At 34.2% G+C, this 13,299-nt stretch overlaps 1 protein-coding gene and 1 non-coding gene across 2 annotated transcripts; one reads left to right on the forward strand and one right to left on the reverse strand.

Moving 5' to 3' along the window:
- Nucleotides 1-272: 272 nt before the first annotated feature.
- Nucleotides 273-5,204, reverse strand: LOC131021843 (polyadenylate-binding protein 2-like). The gene is made up of 6 exons (XM_057951163.1): nt 4,986-5,204; nt 4,770-4,872; nt 3,964-4,034; nt 884-1,075; nt 662-789; nt 273-579 (listed from the first exon to the last, which is right to left on the reverse strand). The coding sequence occupies exons 1-6, from the start codon at nt 5,094-5,096 to the stop codon at nt 531-533; spliced, it is 654 nt and encodes a 217-aa protein (XP_057807146.1). The 5' UTR covers nt 5,097-5,204; the 3' UTR covers nt 273-530.
- Nucleotides 5,205-6,847: 1,643 nt separating this feature from the next.
- On the forward strand, nt 6,848-6,919 carry TRNAM-CAU (transfer RNA methionine (anticodon CAU)). Its single transcript has one exon. It is a non-coding gene; the product is annotated as a tRNA-Met (tRNA).
- The last annotated feature ends 6,380 nt before the right edge of the window (nt 6,920-13,299 follow it).

The following is a 13,299-nucleotide window of genomic DNA, read 5'->3' on the forward strand; positions in this document are numbered from 1 at the left end:
ATTATATATTTATAAGAATATATTAATTCATTAGATATTACATTTGATCTATATGATATATATCTATAACTATTGATAACGCTTATAGATAAAAATATCCATTTAATAAATTATACTAGTATAATAAAAATAATGAATTAATAAATTTTATAAAATAATAGATTATCAAATAAAATAACATTAATTACACGTATAACGTACGGTCTAGTATTTCAAATGTATCAATTGAAAATTCCTGGGAGAATTCAAAACGGTGAGAAACATCTATGATATGCAATCAAATATCTGAAAAAATATTTCAGTACTTGGACTGGCGCCAGAAGGCAAAGAGTGTTTGCAGTCACCAAAGAAGTACTAATACTTAAAATGTAAGAGATTTAGAGATGATACAAATGTCGTATTATGCTGAAACGAACGTCATTTACTGGATAGAGGGTACTACACATAAGGCGGGGATTAAGCACATAACCAGCAGCTAAGTGTTCGTGTACCGTTGTGCGATCTAAACAAACCAAATGGTGATTGGCGCTTCAGTAATACGGCATGTAGCGTGATGGGCGCCTGAACCTAGGCACCTTGCTGCAGCACACGTACGAAACCGTTGGTTATATACTTGAATTTCAATAAGAGGTAGCGGGTCGAGACAGAACGGAAGACTCACCCGTAGCCATAGGGAGAGTAGAAATGCGGGGGTGCATAAGGCCTCCGATATCCATATGCAAGGTAGGGATTGAATCGCCTTGGCCTGTATTGTTTCATTCCAGGAACATTTGTTCTCTTCACCATTACCTACAAATACGAGAAAGAAAACATGCTCATTAGTAATAAAGCAGGACGCACGATTCTACCACTGAAATTTTCCAGAAAATTTTATTCACTGAACCTTCAATTGGCGTCCGTGTAACTCAGATTCATTCAGTTGCAGGGCCTCTTGAACGGCTTCTTGCTCAATAAATTCAACATATGCAAAGCCCTTTGGCTGCCCAAACTTGTCTGTCAAAATAGTGACGCGGTTTACAGTTCCACATGATTGAAAATGCTGTTGAACTTCCTCTGGAGTGCAAGCATAATCAACCTTAAATAAAATATTTAGGGAATTACCAGTCAGGCAACGTAAACTGTGTAAGCTAGAGACAAGTGACGAAAAGCAATTTCAAAATCTTCTATTCGTCACTGATGAGTTATTTCCAATGTGATAGTACTACTATAGCTAATATTCGATACAAATTATTAATGCAAGAGTATAGGACCATCTGCCATATACTATGAAGTATTCCACTAGACTTTATATCATGAGCCGTTTTATTAGAATAGAGTAGGGAAAGAAGCAAGATCCTCCTTCCAGGAGCACAGAGACCAGAGAGTTAAAAGGCTAGAACTCATTATTACTGTAATAGTCCGGTCGGATCATAGCTTGCTATCCACAATAGAGATATTCTACTAACAATGGAAGCGCAACATTTTATCTACATAAGCATGGAAGAAAAATCACATAGCAAACAAGTATATGCTATATGTGCAGACACCAGAGTTTTTCCATCACTTTAATTTCTGCACGGAAACATCACCACATGAACATGTAAATTCAATTAGCTCTATTACTATGACGCAAGTTTCCGAGCTTAGAAAGAATGTGGTAAAAAAATAAACCAAATTAGTGTTCCCCCATTTGGATGCAATTTAGAACCCATAGACACAATCATTCTTAGAGCACTAGTGAGTCACAAAATTGACTTTTTGTCACATTAACTTGACAAAAACAGTCTAGCTCAAAAAAAAAATTGATTAGTCGGCAACCTCAAATATATTGAATAACTCAATTAACAACACTTCTCCAGCACCTGAGTTTTGGTACATATGACCAAAAGAAACATGTCCCATTACCATATTGTTACAAAGGAACTTCTGCCATTTCTAAGTGCTGCACCTTTCTCACATAATCTTCCCACTCACTTGCAAACAATCAAAAAGTCATCTTTTGAGATTTTTTCAGTAAACAGCCTTGAAACTCATTCCATATAATTATTTACAAAGTGAAGAAAAAAAACATTGAGAACACCCCAACACTTTTGGTTCACTTGCAGTTCCTTGAATAAAAGATATTATTATAAGTACTTTTAAAACATGAGGCCCCAATATTTCAAGAAATTGCAATCTTAACACACTATTTTCACATCACACTATTTCTTTCCAAATAAACACACACACACACACACACACACACTCTAAAAGATGTGGCATTATATGACGCAAACAGAAAATGAATGAAAATAATAAGCATGGTTTTGGCTAAGGTGTAGATATGATGCTATTTTCTGCATACCAGCTCAAAGCAGTGGAACTTATATGCTTCATTTCTATCTCAATGATACCAAGTAATCTGTATCTATATATTGCTGTATAAATGGTTTTAGGAGAGAAAGGAAAGAGCCTTCTTAAGTGATTCTTTCATATTGATCTAGGGCAAATAGGGAGAAAACAGAAAGTGCCACATCAAGTAACAACACCTCACCACATCACGCCCTTAAAACCAATCAAATCTGAAGCACCAAATCTGCCAGCCCAATCAGCAATCAAATTGGCCCACTGAATTTAGCCAGCGAGTCACCAGCCTCCACTCTTCAAATGCATCGGAAGGATTTGGGGCAGAAAGCAGGACTCTTGAGGGATTTTTCAGGTCACTATTACATTTGACAGCTCAAGGGATTTTTCATGTGTGGAACAGGCCTCATCATTATGGCATGAAACTCAAGATATACTTCAGGTAATACTGCATTCTTTCTCACTTTTTCCTTTTTTTTCTTTTTTTCCCTTTTTCTTTTTTCCTTTTTTTTTTCTCTTGTCCCCATCCTTCTGTTTCAAATGTTTTTTGTTTTATCATTTTTACAGGGGGATATCACTATATTTTTCCTCTCTTGACTTTCAACTTTTTTTCTCATTTTGGTTCAAAACTTGATATTTTACAAATATACAGACATTCTAACAAGTAAGTCCACTTAAGGGCAAAAGAACTGCTTTCGCCACCAATATACAAGGCTAAATCCAATGCTTCTCAGGAATATGACCGACCCTGCGATCATAGTCAGAAGCATTAAATACAAAATAAGTCTAACTGTGAGTTAAATATTTTTTGAGAGAAGATAGAATGATCACAGTATCAAAAACAAGTGGCCACATCACAGAGGCCACTATATTACTGCACGTCATCAGACTTGAAAGCAGATGAGCAGCAACTTCATGTGGAAGAAAACACATCAGACGAAGAAAACAGTATCATAATCATCTTAATTACAAATTCAAATCAAACAAATCAACAGAAACCCCCAACCCCAGTGCCGCTACACCAGAATGTAACCGGAGGCTGGACATCTTCCCAAACCCCTTATTAAGTTCAACTGTGGCTACTTTAAATAATTAAGAAGAGTCTAGACACCATTCTCTAGTCACATCTCCAAACCTGTTACTAAAATCTGTATCTTAAGATATTGCAGTTTAAAAAAACAGAAAATGTGGCCTGAAAAGGAAATACACAATTCTTGGAGAACGACACTATCTAACACAGACATACAGGACTAAACTTTTTTATGACAGTGGCGTAGTGGGAAAACTCCCAAATAATAAAATCCAATGTAGCCTGCGCCATGATTTTTGGAGTTCAGCACCCTCAATTGGAACAGTCATGTGTTCTGATGTGCAGAAACTTTTGGAAATTTCATATAATGAAAAAACATTCAATCTAACACAGTCTGGACAATAGATAGACAACGATACTACAGTTACAAGGTTTAAAAAATATGATTAAAAAAGCACATAACCAAAAATCCAGCAGAACTGCAGAAGATGAGAAATTCAAAAGAGATGATGCATCAACCACTCAATTCTCCATCAAGTATGCAGTCAAACAAATTGATTCATATGCCATAGGTTTATTAGAAACAATTTAACATGGGACAGGTAACTCACATTGCCAACAAAGACAGATCTTGCATCCACCTCCTCCTTGTTTGCCTGAGCTGCAGCAGTACTAGCAGGATCTACAAGACAATAAAAGAAGAATATGAATCTGGAAACGAGGCAAAAAAATTAAGTAGCAGCTTACTTAAACTTATTCAATAATCAAAAGTACAAAACACATATATCATGTAAAGATGAAACTTTTGGTACCACATATTATTGAAATATAACTCGTTATCAATTTAGGAATTGGAAGTCGAAGCTTGTAAGTTGCAGAATCTACTTTTCTATTATTCTCTATGCACCTTTTTTTCTTTCAGAAATTAATCACTTAATTGCCTCCACTTCTGACCTACAAAGATCAATGTCAAATTTCCAAAGAGAAGTAAAACACTATCCTTTCCTCATTGTTTAACCATATGATACCGAATATTAACAATTAAGGAGAAGCGGTATGAGTTCCTACATAATTCTATATATGATTATATTGATCATCTACGTGAAACAAACTAGTTTCTAAAACAGAAACAGAAAAATGCATATTCCAAAGATCTAATTGCTAAGATCTAATCCAAATTCGACAAGAAAAAACCGAAACCAGCTCTATGTCACCAGATTTTTATAATTCACAAGATTGAAAATCACATCATGCGTTCTTTTCTTTCCTTCTTTATTTTCTAAGACAAAAACAGGTAGATTAGAACGAAAAACTATTCTTATAAGTATCAAAATCGGAGGGTAAAAAAATATGACAAAACAGGGGAAGTGACATCGGTAAATTAAGAATTCAACATTCCATTAAAGAGAAATTATACCTTGAACAGAACCCATCTCCTTCTCAACTTTGGCCTGCATTTCACGAAGCGCCGCTGCTTCCTCTTCCATCTCCTTCAATCGCTTCTTCATCTCATCCAATTCCTAATTATCACAGATCCAATCAAACTAGGGAACATGCGTAAAGCTAACGAATCAAACATAAATTTACGATTTTAAAAATCTAACTATATACATATATATTAATCGATAATAACCTTGGCGGCAGCGTCATCGTCGGCTCCCGGCATGTCGACGTCTGCATCGGCTTCCATCTCGCCTACGTCTGGTATATCGGCGCCGTACACCTCATGCTCCTCTTCCTCCATCTCTCTCTCTCTCTCTCTCTCTCTCTCTCAGAGCGTGCTTGTGTGTGAGAGAGCGGAAAGGGGATAACCACTGCTGTTGCTGCATAAAACTTTAAATATGGGCTTTATACCGATTGACGGGCCATACCAAAGCCCAATGGACCAATTTAATAGGCTCTCTAACAAGGCGGATCGAATTCGGGTTTACGAGCGAGTTAGGTACACTTGGCACTATTTAGTGTCAAAAATACTTACAGGATTCAGGAAAAAAAAAATGATACTTTCGGCACAAATGACAATATTAGTGCCAAAAGTATCAACAAAAATTAAAAAAAAAATCAAGTAAATTATCACTCTTGACACAAATGATAATATTAGTGCCAAAAGTATCATTCGATTATTAAACCCTAAATGACGAATGTAAACCTTAAACGGATAATGTAAACCCTAAATAAAGAATCTAAACTTTGAAAGAGAAATCTAAACCCTACAGGGAAATATTCAAAATGGTCATTGTAAGGGGTGAATCCGACAATTACGGAAGTGACGTCAGCCACGTCTGGATCGACGGGCACTAGCAACCTGAAACCACAAGCAACAGTAGAGCCCTACGAAGAGTACCGGTGGGGTGTCGATGGAAGGGCCTCCGACGCTCAAGTCAGTGAATCGATATAAATAATTGACGTAAGTAACGTAATGAAAATAAATAAATGATAGAGAGGAGATAGTAGTAAGTGGTATATCCGGAAGATCAGGGTGTCCCGGTAGTCGAAGTTACAACTAATGAGCGATGTGGAATGAGGGGCGGCGGACGGAGTGGATACGAGTGATTGTGGATGCCTAATTTCTTCAGTGAATTAGTATATATAGGTGACGGACCTGCAGGGAGGCTGCTAGGGTTAGGGTTTTACTTGAACCCTCGTTGCAACCCTAGCGGTTCCGACTTCGTCGAAAACGATCTTCTGCTACTTTCGTTTGACTTAACCGCCAAGTAATTGGCGCGTTCTAGGGCTTTATTTGATGAACTCACGTATCCCCGTGTATGGATTTGACTCTGATCTCATTTCATCATTTGGGGTATGGGTCGCTTCATCAGGTAAGTCTGTTGGCCCGTATAGCGTTCGCTTATTGGATTTATACGAATTTTGTCACTACAATCATATAATTGCACTCACCTATATAAAACAAGACAGTGTATCAGCACAAGTATATAACACTATTAGCACTAATATGGTCACTAGTACCATCCGTGCATGACACTATTGACACTAATAGTGTCAAGTGTACCAATTTACTTGATTTTTTTTGTTGGTACTTTTGATACTAATAGTGTCAAGTGTATCTAACCCGAGCGCAAACCCGAATCCGATATACCCTAATTAAGAACAAAACAATTTTAAAACGTAGAAAAATGGCTAAATTTTGTGTTTTTCAAATTAGTGGCCAAAATTTATTTTTCCTTCTTCAAAATGGTCACGCGGATGTATTGTTTCTTATCTTTTTCTGTCACAACAATCTTGTTGTAAGATCACTAGTAAATTAATTGAAATCCGGTAAAAGATCCAGCACTTAAATGTAGATGCCTTAATATTTATAGACAAATGTATTTACTTTGAATTCGTGAAGAGGTACTTGGGTATCTGTGCGAACTCCTGTCTATAAACAATGAGGTTTAAGGTTCAAACCCCACCCTTCCCACTCCCTCCCAAATTAAAAAAAAAAAAAGCAAAAAACAAAATAAATAATTATCAATAAAACATAAGTATTAGTTAATCAGAGTGGCGCAGCGGAAGCGTGGTGGGCCCATAACCCACAGGTCCCAGGATCGAAACCTGGCTCTGATAATTTATATTGCAATTTTTTATAATATTATTTTGTACTATAATTAAAATATATATTATTAGTAAATATAGATGCTGCAATCTTTTATAATTTTTATTTTGTACTATAATTAAAATATATATTATTAGTTTACATATATGATGCAATCTTTTATAATTTTATTTTGTACTATAATTAATATATATATATATATATATATATATATATATATTACTCCCTCCATCCGCCAAAAGTGGACCACTTTTACTATATCGGGCGTCCGCAAAGAGTATACCACTTTCCTTTTATAGAAATGGTCCCACCATCCACTTTAATCTTTTATCCTTACAAACACTTTTTATTTATAATAAAACCACCTCAAATTCAATCTCAACCACACATCTCATAAAGTGGTGGGACCATTTCTCCATTACATCAAAATTATCATCAATTTTATTAAATCTCGTGTCTAGCCAAAGTCGTCCACTTTTGGCGGACATAGGAGTATTAGTAAACAAATATGGTTATTATTTTACTCATTTTCAGCTGTAAAAATATTTTGATTATCATTTTCAATTATACACATACATAAAAAGGATTGAAACCTAGTTCTGATAATTCATACGCAACCTTTTATAGTTTTATTTTGTACTATAATTAAAACATATACTATTAGTAAACATATATTATGCAATCTTTTACTCCCTTCGTCCCGTTATTCATGACCTGTTTCTTTTCGGCATGTTGTTAATATTATTAATTATTGTTGACATTAAATTAAATATTGACTTGCAATAAATTAATTAATTATTTAAATAATCTGAAATTAATTAATTAAATAAAACTAATAAATAAAATCATGTTTACTTTTTTTTTCGTTTCCTAAAATCACAAACCAAAAACAGGAGAACATTGTGCACAAAAAAATCTAAAACAAAATCTGAAACCAAAGGTAATGGCGCCAAGTCTGAAAATTCATCAAATTTCATTTGAGCAGGGGTGTAACCCACTAATTGCGAGATCTCACCCGAAATAATGCCGGCAACAGAATCTTTAACATTTCCATTTGAGCAAGGGTGTAACCCACCAATTGTGAAGCCAAGGTAGCTGTGAAACCATCCCATTGGACAACTTCGTCCCAATTTTCCTCATAGAAAAATTGAGAAAGGTGATAGTTAGATTCATTTAAAATTAAAGATTCACGCATAACAATAGGATAGTTGCTCACGGGGATTTTAGGGCGTCGATAGATCAGAGGCTGAGTGACGGGTGAATGACGACCACTCAACTCTTCCACAATACCCTCCATCGTCTTCTTTTTTTACGACCATTGTGATAAATAAAATCTTAATAATGATATGTATCTATATTCGCACTTAATTTAGTCTCATTAATCTAATTAATTAAATCTGTATCTGTATTCGAAAATGTTTATGTTAATTATTTTATTTTATGTCAGCAAGAAAAAATGCGAATATTTTACTTAGATGTTCGTTTATTTTATTACGCTTGTTCGAAAAGTTCTACGTTAAATATTTTATGTCAGCAAGAAAAATTTAAATATTTTATTTAGTTGTTCGTAATTTTTTTTACGCTTGTTCAAAATGCTTTATGTTAAATATTTTATGTTAGTAAAAACATTCAAATAGTTTTTTTAGGTGTTCGTATTTTTTTACGCTTGTTCGAAATGCTTTATGTTAAATATTTTATGTTAGTAAGAGAAATTCAAATAATTTATTTAGGTGTTCATAATTGTTTAAAGCATGTTCAAAATGTTTTATGTTAAAAAAATGAGAAAAAAAAAATCAAATTTCATAGCAGAAACGAAAATAAAAGCGATTCGCCGAGAACATAAATGAACAGAACACAATTTAATTTATAAATGTACAGATATATTCAGATTTACTGGACGCATAATATCCCCAAAATTGCTCATTCAATTTGACGAAAAAGAAAATATCAGTGTAGATTATTGCCAAAAGACTAGATTTTGCGTTTTCAAATTTCTTCAACAAATCAGAGTCGAATATGCCGCCTCCACCGCTGCCAAACCCTCAAACCTCGATCGACGAAGCCCACCTCCTCCAGGTCTGCACAATCCTCTACCAACAACAAAATTCCCCAGATGCAAAGTTGAACACCAAAATCACAAATCAATTAAAATATGAAATAGAGATAATTAAAACAACAAGATCTCAACAATCGTCATCTCGCCATACTCCTTGGTCGGCCGCACGCCGAATTCGGTCACTCCATCAGCGCTGAATCAGTAGGCGAATTCGCTCCCTATCATCAAGTGGCGGCAGAGGGAGGCGGAAGCGCTTCGCTGCGCCGGTAACGATGAGAGAAAGATAGAGAGAGATAGAGAGACAGAGACAGATGGGTGGCTAGGGCATGGTCATGGCTCAACTAGTACTGTTTAATCGAGAACATAGGAGATGGCAGAGGGGCGTGGTCGTGGCGGCAGAGAGAGGCGGAAGAACCTCGCCGCGCCGGAAGTGGTTTTGAACAAGGGAGAGGCATCAGTGAAGAAAGAGAGAGAGAGAGAGAGAGAGAGAGAGAGAGAGAGAGAGAGAGATATGGCAGAGTGAGAGGCTGTTTCTCAATGGCAGTAATGTTGGAGTGATTATCGGTTATTCCGTTTTTGTTGATCTACAAAAGTTACTCAAATACCTTTTAGTAATTAGAATGTAATTTTCGACAGTTTTAATTGATTAAAAAAGTTGTAAATTTTGTTAAATCATAACCGTAAGATCATGTGGTTTTGATGGAGGAGATTTATTCTCTAATCTCTATAAATATATGTTTTCTTTGTTGAACTTGACCATATATATATATATATATATATATATATATATATATATATATATGGTGTGGTTCTAGAGAGAACTACATTATTTGTGAGAACGGGAGAACCATCAAATCTAATGCATCCACTGTAAAAATTAATGCATTCGCTGTTAAAATTAATGCACTAAAAAAATTTAAAAAAAATGCTCCCTTCAGGATTCGAACTCAGGATCTGTATTCATCCAACAAGATGATGCATCCACCGTAGATCTTGATGATCGAATGGCTAAAAATGGTTCTCCGGTCTTTTTTTATTTATGGTTCTTTCTTGAACCTCTCCCTATATATATATATATATATATATATATATATATATATATATATATATATATATATATAGGGGTGGGCTATAATAAAAACACATCTTTTTGTAAAAACTAAAAACGGCTAAAATGTATGAATTCTATGTAGAACACGTATGAATTAGCTGTGTAACTGTATGAATTGCGAAATTCATACGTGTTCTACATAAAATTCATACATTTCGCAATTCATACAGTTACACAGCCAATTCATACGTGTTCTACATAGAATTCAGCCGTTTTTAGTTTTTACAAAAAGATGTGTTTTTATTATAGCCCAACTCTATATATATATATATATATAGAGTTGGGCTATAATAAAAACACATCTTTTTGTAAAAACTAAAAACGGCTGAATTCTATGTAGAACACGTATGAATTGGCTGTGTAACTGTATGAATTGCGAAATGTATGAATTTTATGTAGAACACGTATGAATTTCGCAATTCATACAGTTACACAGCTAATTCATACGTGTTCTACATAGAATTCATACATTTTAGCCGTTTTTAGTTTTTACAAAAAGATGTGTTTTTATTATAGCCCACCCCTATATATATATATATATATATATATATATATATAGGGAGAGGTTCAAGAAAGAACCATAAATAAAAAAAGACCGGAGAACCATTTTTAGCCATTCGATCATCAAGATCTACGGTGGATGCATCATCTTGTTGGATGAATACAGATCCTGAGTTCGAATCCTGAAGGGAGCATTTTTTTTAAATTTTTTTAGTGCATTAATTTTAACAGCGAATGCATTAATTTTTACAGTGGATGCATTAGATTTGATGGTTCTCCCGTTCTCACAAATAATGTAGTTCTCTCTAGAACCACACCATATATATATATATATACATATATATATATATATATATATATATATATATATATATATATATATATATGGTCAAGTTCAACAAAGAAAACATATATTTATAGAGATTAGAGAATAAATCTCCTCCATCAAAACCACATGATCTTACGGTTATGATTTAACAAAATTTACAACTTTTTTAATCAATTAAAACTGTCGAAAATTACATTCTAATTACTAAAAGGTATTTGAGTAACTTTTGTAGATCAACAAAAACGGAATAACCGATAATCACTCCAACATTACTGCCATTGAGAAACAGCCTCTCACTCTGCCATATCTCTCTCTCTCTCTCTCTCTCTCTCTCTCTCTCTCTTCACTGATGCCTCTCCCTTGTTCAAAACCACTTCCGGCGCGGCGAGGTGCTTCCGCCTCTCTCTGCCGCCACGACCACGCCCCTCTGCCATCTCCTATGTTCTCGATTAAACAGTACTAGTTGAGCCATGACCATGCCCTAGCCACCCATCTGTCTCTGTCTCTCTATCTCTCTCTATCTTTCTCTCATCGTTACCGGCGCAGCGAAGCGCTTCCGCCTCCCTCTGCCGCCACTTGATGATAGGGAGCGAATTCGCCTACTGATTCAGCGCTGATGGAGTGACCGAATTCGGCGTGCGGCCGACCAAGGAGTATGGCGAGATGACGATTGTTGAGATCTTGTTGTTTTAATTATCTCTATTTCATATTTTAATTGATTTGTGATTTTGGTGTTCAACTTTGCATCTGGGGAATTTTGTTGTTGGTAGAGGATTGTGCAGACCTGGAGGAGGTGGGCTTCGTCGATCGAGGTTTGAGGGTTTGGCAGCGGTGGAGGCGGCATATTCGACTCTGATTTGTTGAAGAAATTTGAAAACGCAAAATCTAGTCTTTTGGCAATAATCTACACTGATATTTTCTTTTTCGTCAAATTGAATGAGCAATTTTGGGGATATTATGCGTCCAGTAAATCTGAATATATCTGTACATTTATAAATTAAATTGTGTTCTGTTCATTTATGTTCTCGGCGAATCGCTTTTATTTTCGTTTCTGCTATGAAATTTGATTTTTTTTTTCTCATTTTTTTAACATAAAACATTTTGAACATGCTTTAAACAATTATGAACACCTAAATAAATTATTTGAATTTCTCTTACTAACATAAAATATTTAACATAAAGCATTTCGAACAAGCGTAAAAAAATACGAACACCTAAAAAAACTATTTGAATGTTTTTACTAACATAAAATATTTAACATAAAGCATTTTGAACAAGCGTAAAAAAAATTACGAACAACTAAATAAAATATTTAAATTTTTCTTGCTGACATAAAATATTTAACGTAGAACTTTTCGAACAAGCGTAATAAAATAAACGAACATCTAAGTAAAATATTCGCATTTTTTCTTGCTGACATAAAATAAAATAATTAACATAAACATTTTCGAATACAGATACAGATTTAATTAATTAGATTAATGAGACTAAATTAAGTGCGAATATAGATACATAAATTTGAAAAGATACAGAATTTATGAATTAAACGTGAATGCAGATTGAAGAGATATGGAAGAATCAAATCTTACCAAAACAAAATAGATAATTTAAGATTTGTTCTCTTAATACACGGTTAATGCAAAATTGGAATACCAGATTGTCCTTTTCGGATATAATTAAGGGAAATAAAGGTATACAAATCAGGCCATTGGATTAATAAGATTGAATGTTTCAGATTAATTCTCTTTTCTCTAAATATTTGTCATTCTCAGTAGAACCTTTCTCTCTCTCTCTCTCTCTCTCTCTCTCTATATATATATATATATATATATATATATATAGGGGTGGGCTAGAATAAAAACACTCTTAAGTGTATAAAATATATACGTTTTTTAATGTACGAATTTAATCCAACAGGGTTATGAATTCATCCAACATGGTTACGAATTGCGAAAAATAAATTTTTGTTATCTTTGGGATTTGAACTCAGGATCACGAATTCATCCAACAGGGTTACGAATCAACCGTAGATCTTGATGATCTAAGGGCTGAAAATCATTTATATTTTATACACTTAAGAGTGTTTTTATTCTAGCTCTCCCCTATATATATATATATATATATATATATATATATATATATATATATATATATATCCTCATATATATAAGGGAAGGCTAAAATAAAAATCAAAGTTAGACTATAACATATGAACCATTTTCAGCCCTTGGATCATCAAGATCTACGGTTAATTCATCACATTGTTAGAATAATTCATGGTCATGAGTTCGAATCTCATAGGTAGCAAAAAATTTAATTTTCATAATTCATACATTTACACAGCGAATTCATGGGTGTTCTACATATAATTCATACATTTTAATTACTTTATAGT

This window comes from Salvia miltiorrhiza, chromosome 4 (assembly GCF_028751815.1).
Source record: "Salvia miltiorrhiza cultivar Shanhuang (shh) chromosome 4, IMPLAD_Smil_shh, whole genome shotgun sequence".
Taxonomy (NCBI): Eukaryota; Viridiplantae; Streptophyta; class Magnoliopsida; order Lamiales; family Lamiaceae; genus Salvia; species Salvia miltiorrhiza.

Excerpts from the sequence above, each read along its gene's own strand:
- LOC131021843 (XM_057951163.1), bottom strand. The coding sequence starts at position 5,096 with ATGGAGGAAGAGGAGCATGAGGTGTACGGCGCCGATATACCAGACGTA. Across the intron at positions 4,035-4,769 it reads GGAGATGGGTTCTGTTCAAG|ATCCTGCTAGTACTGCTGCA; the intron begins GTATAATTTCTC and ends ATTGTCTTGTAG. Across the intron at positions 1,076-3,963 it reads GATCTGTCTTTGTTGGCAAT|GTTGATTATGCTTGCACTCC; the intron begins GTGAGTTACCTG and ends ATTTTATTTAAG.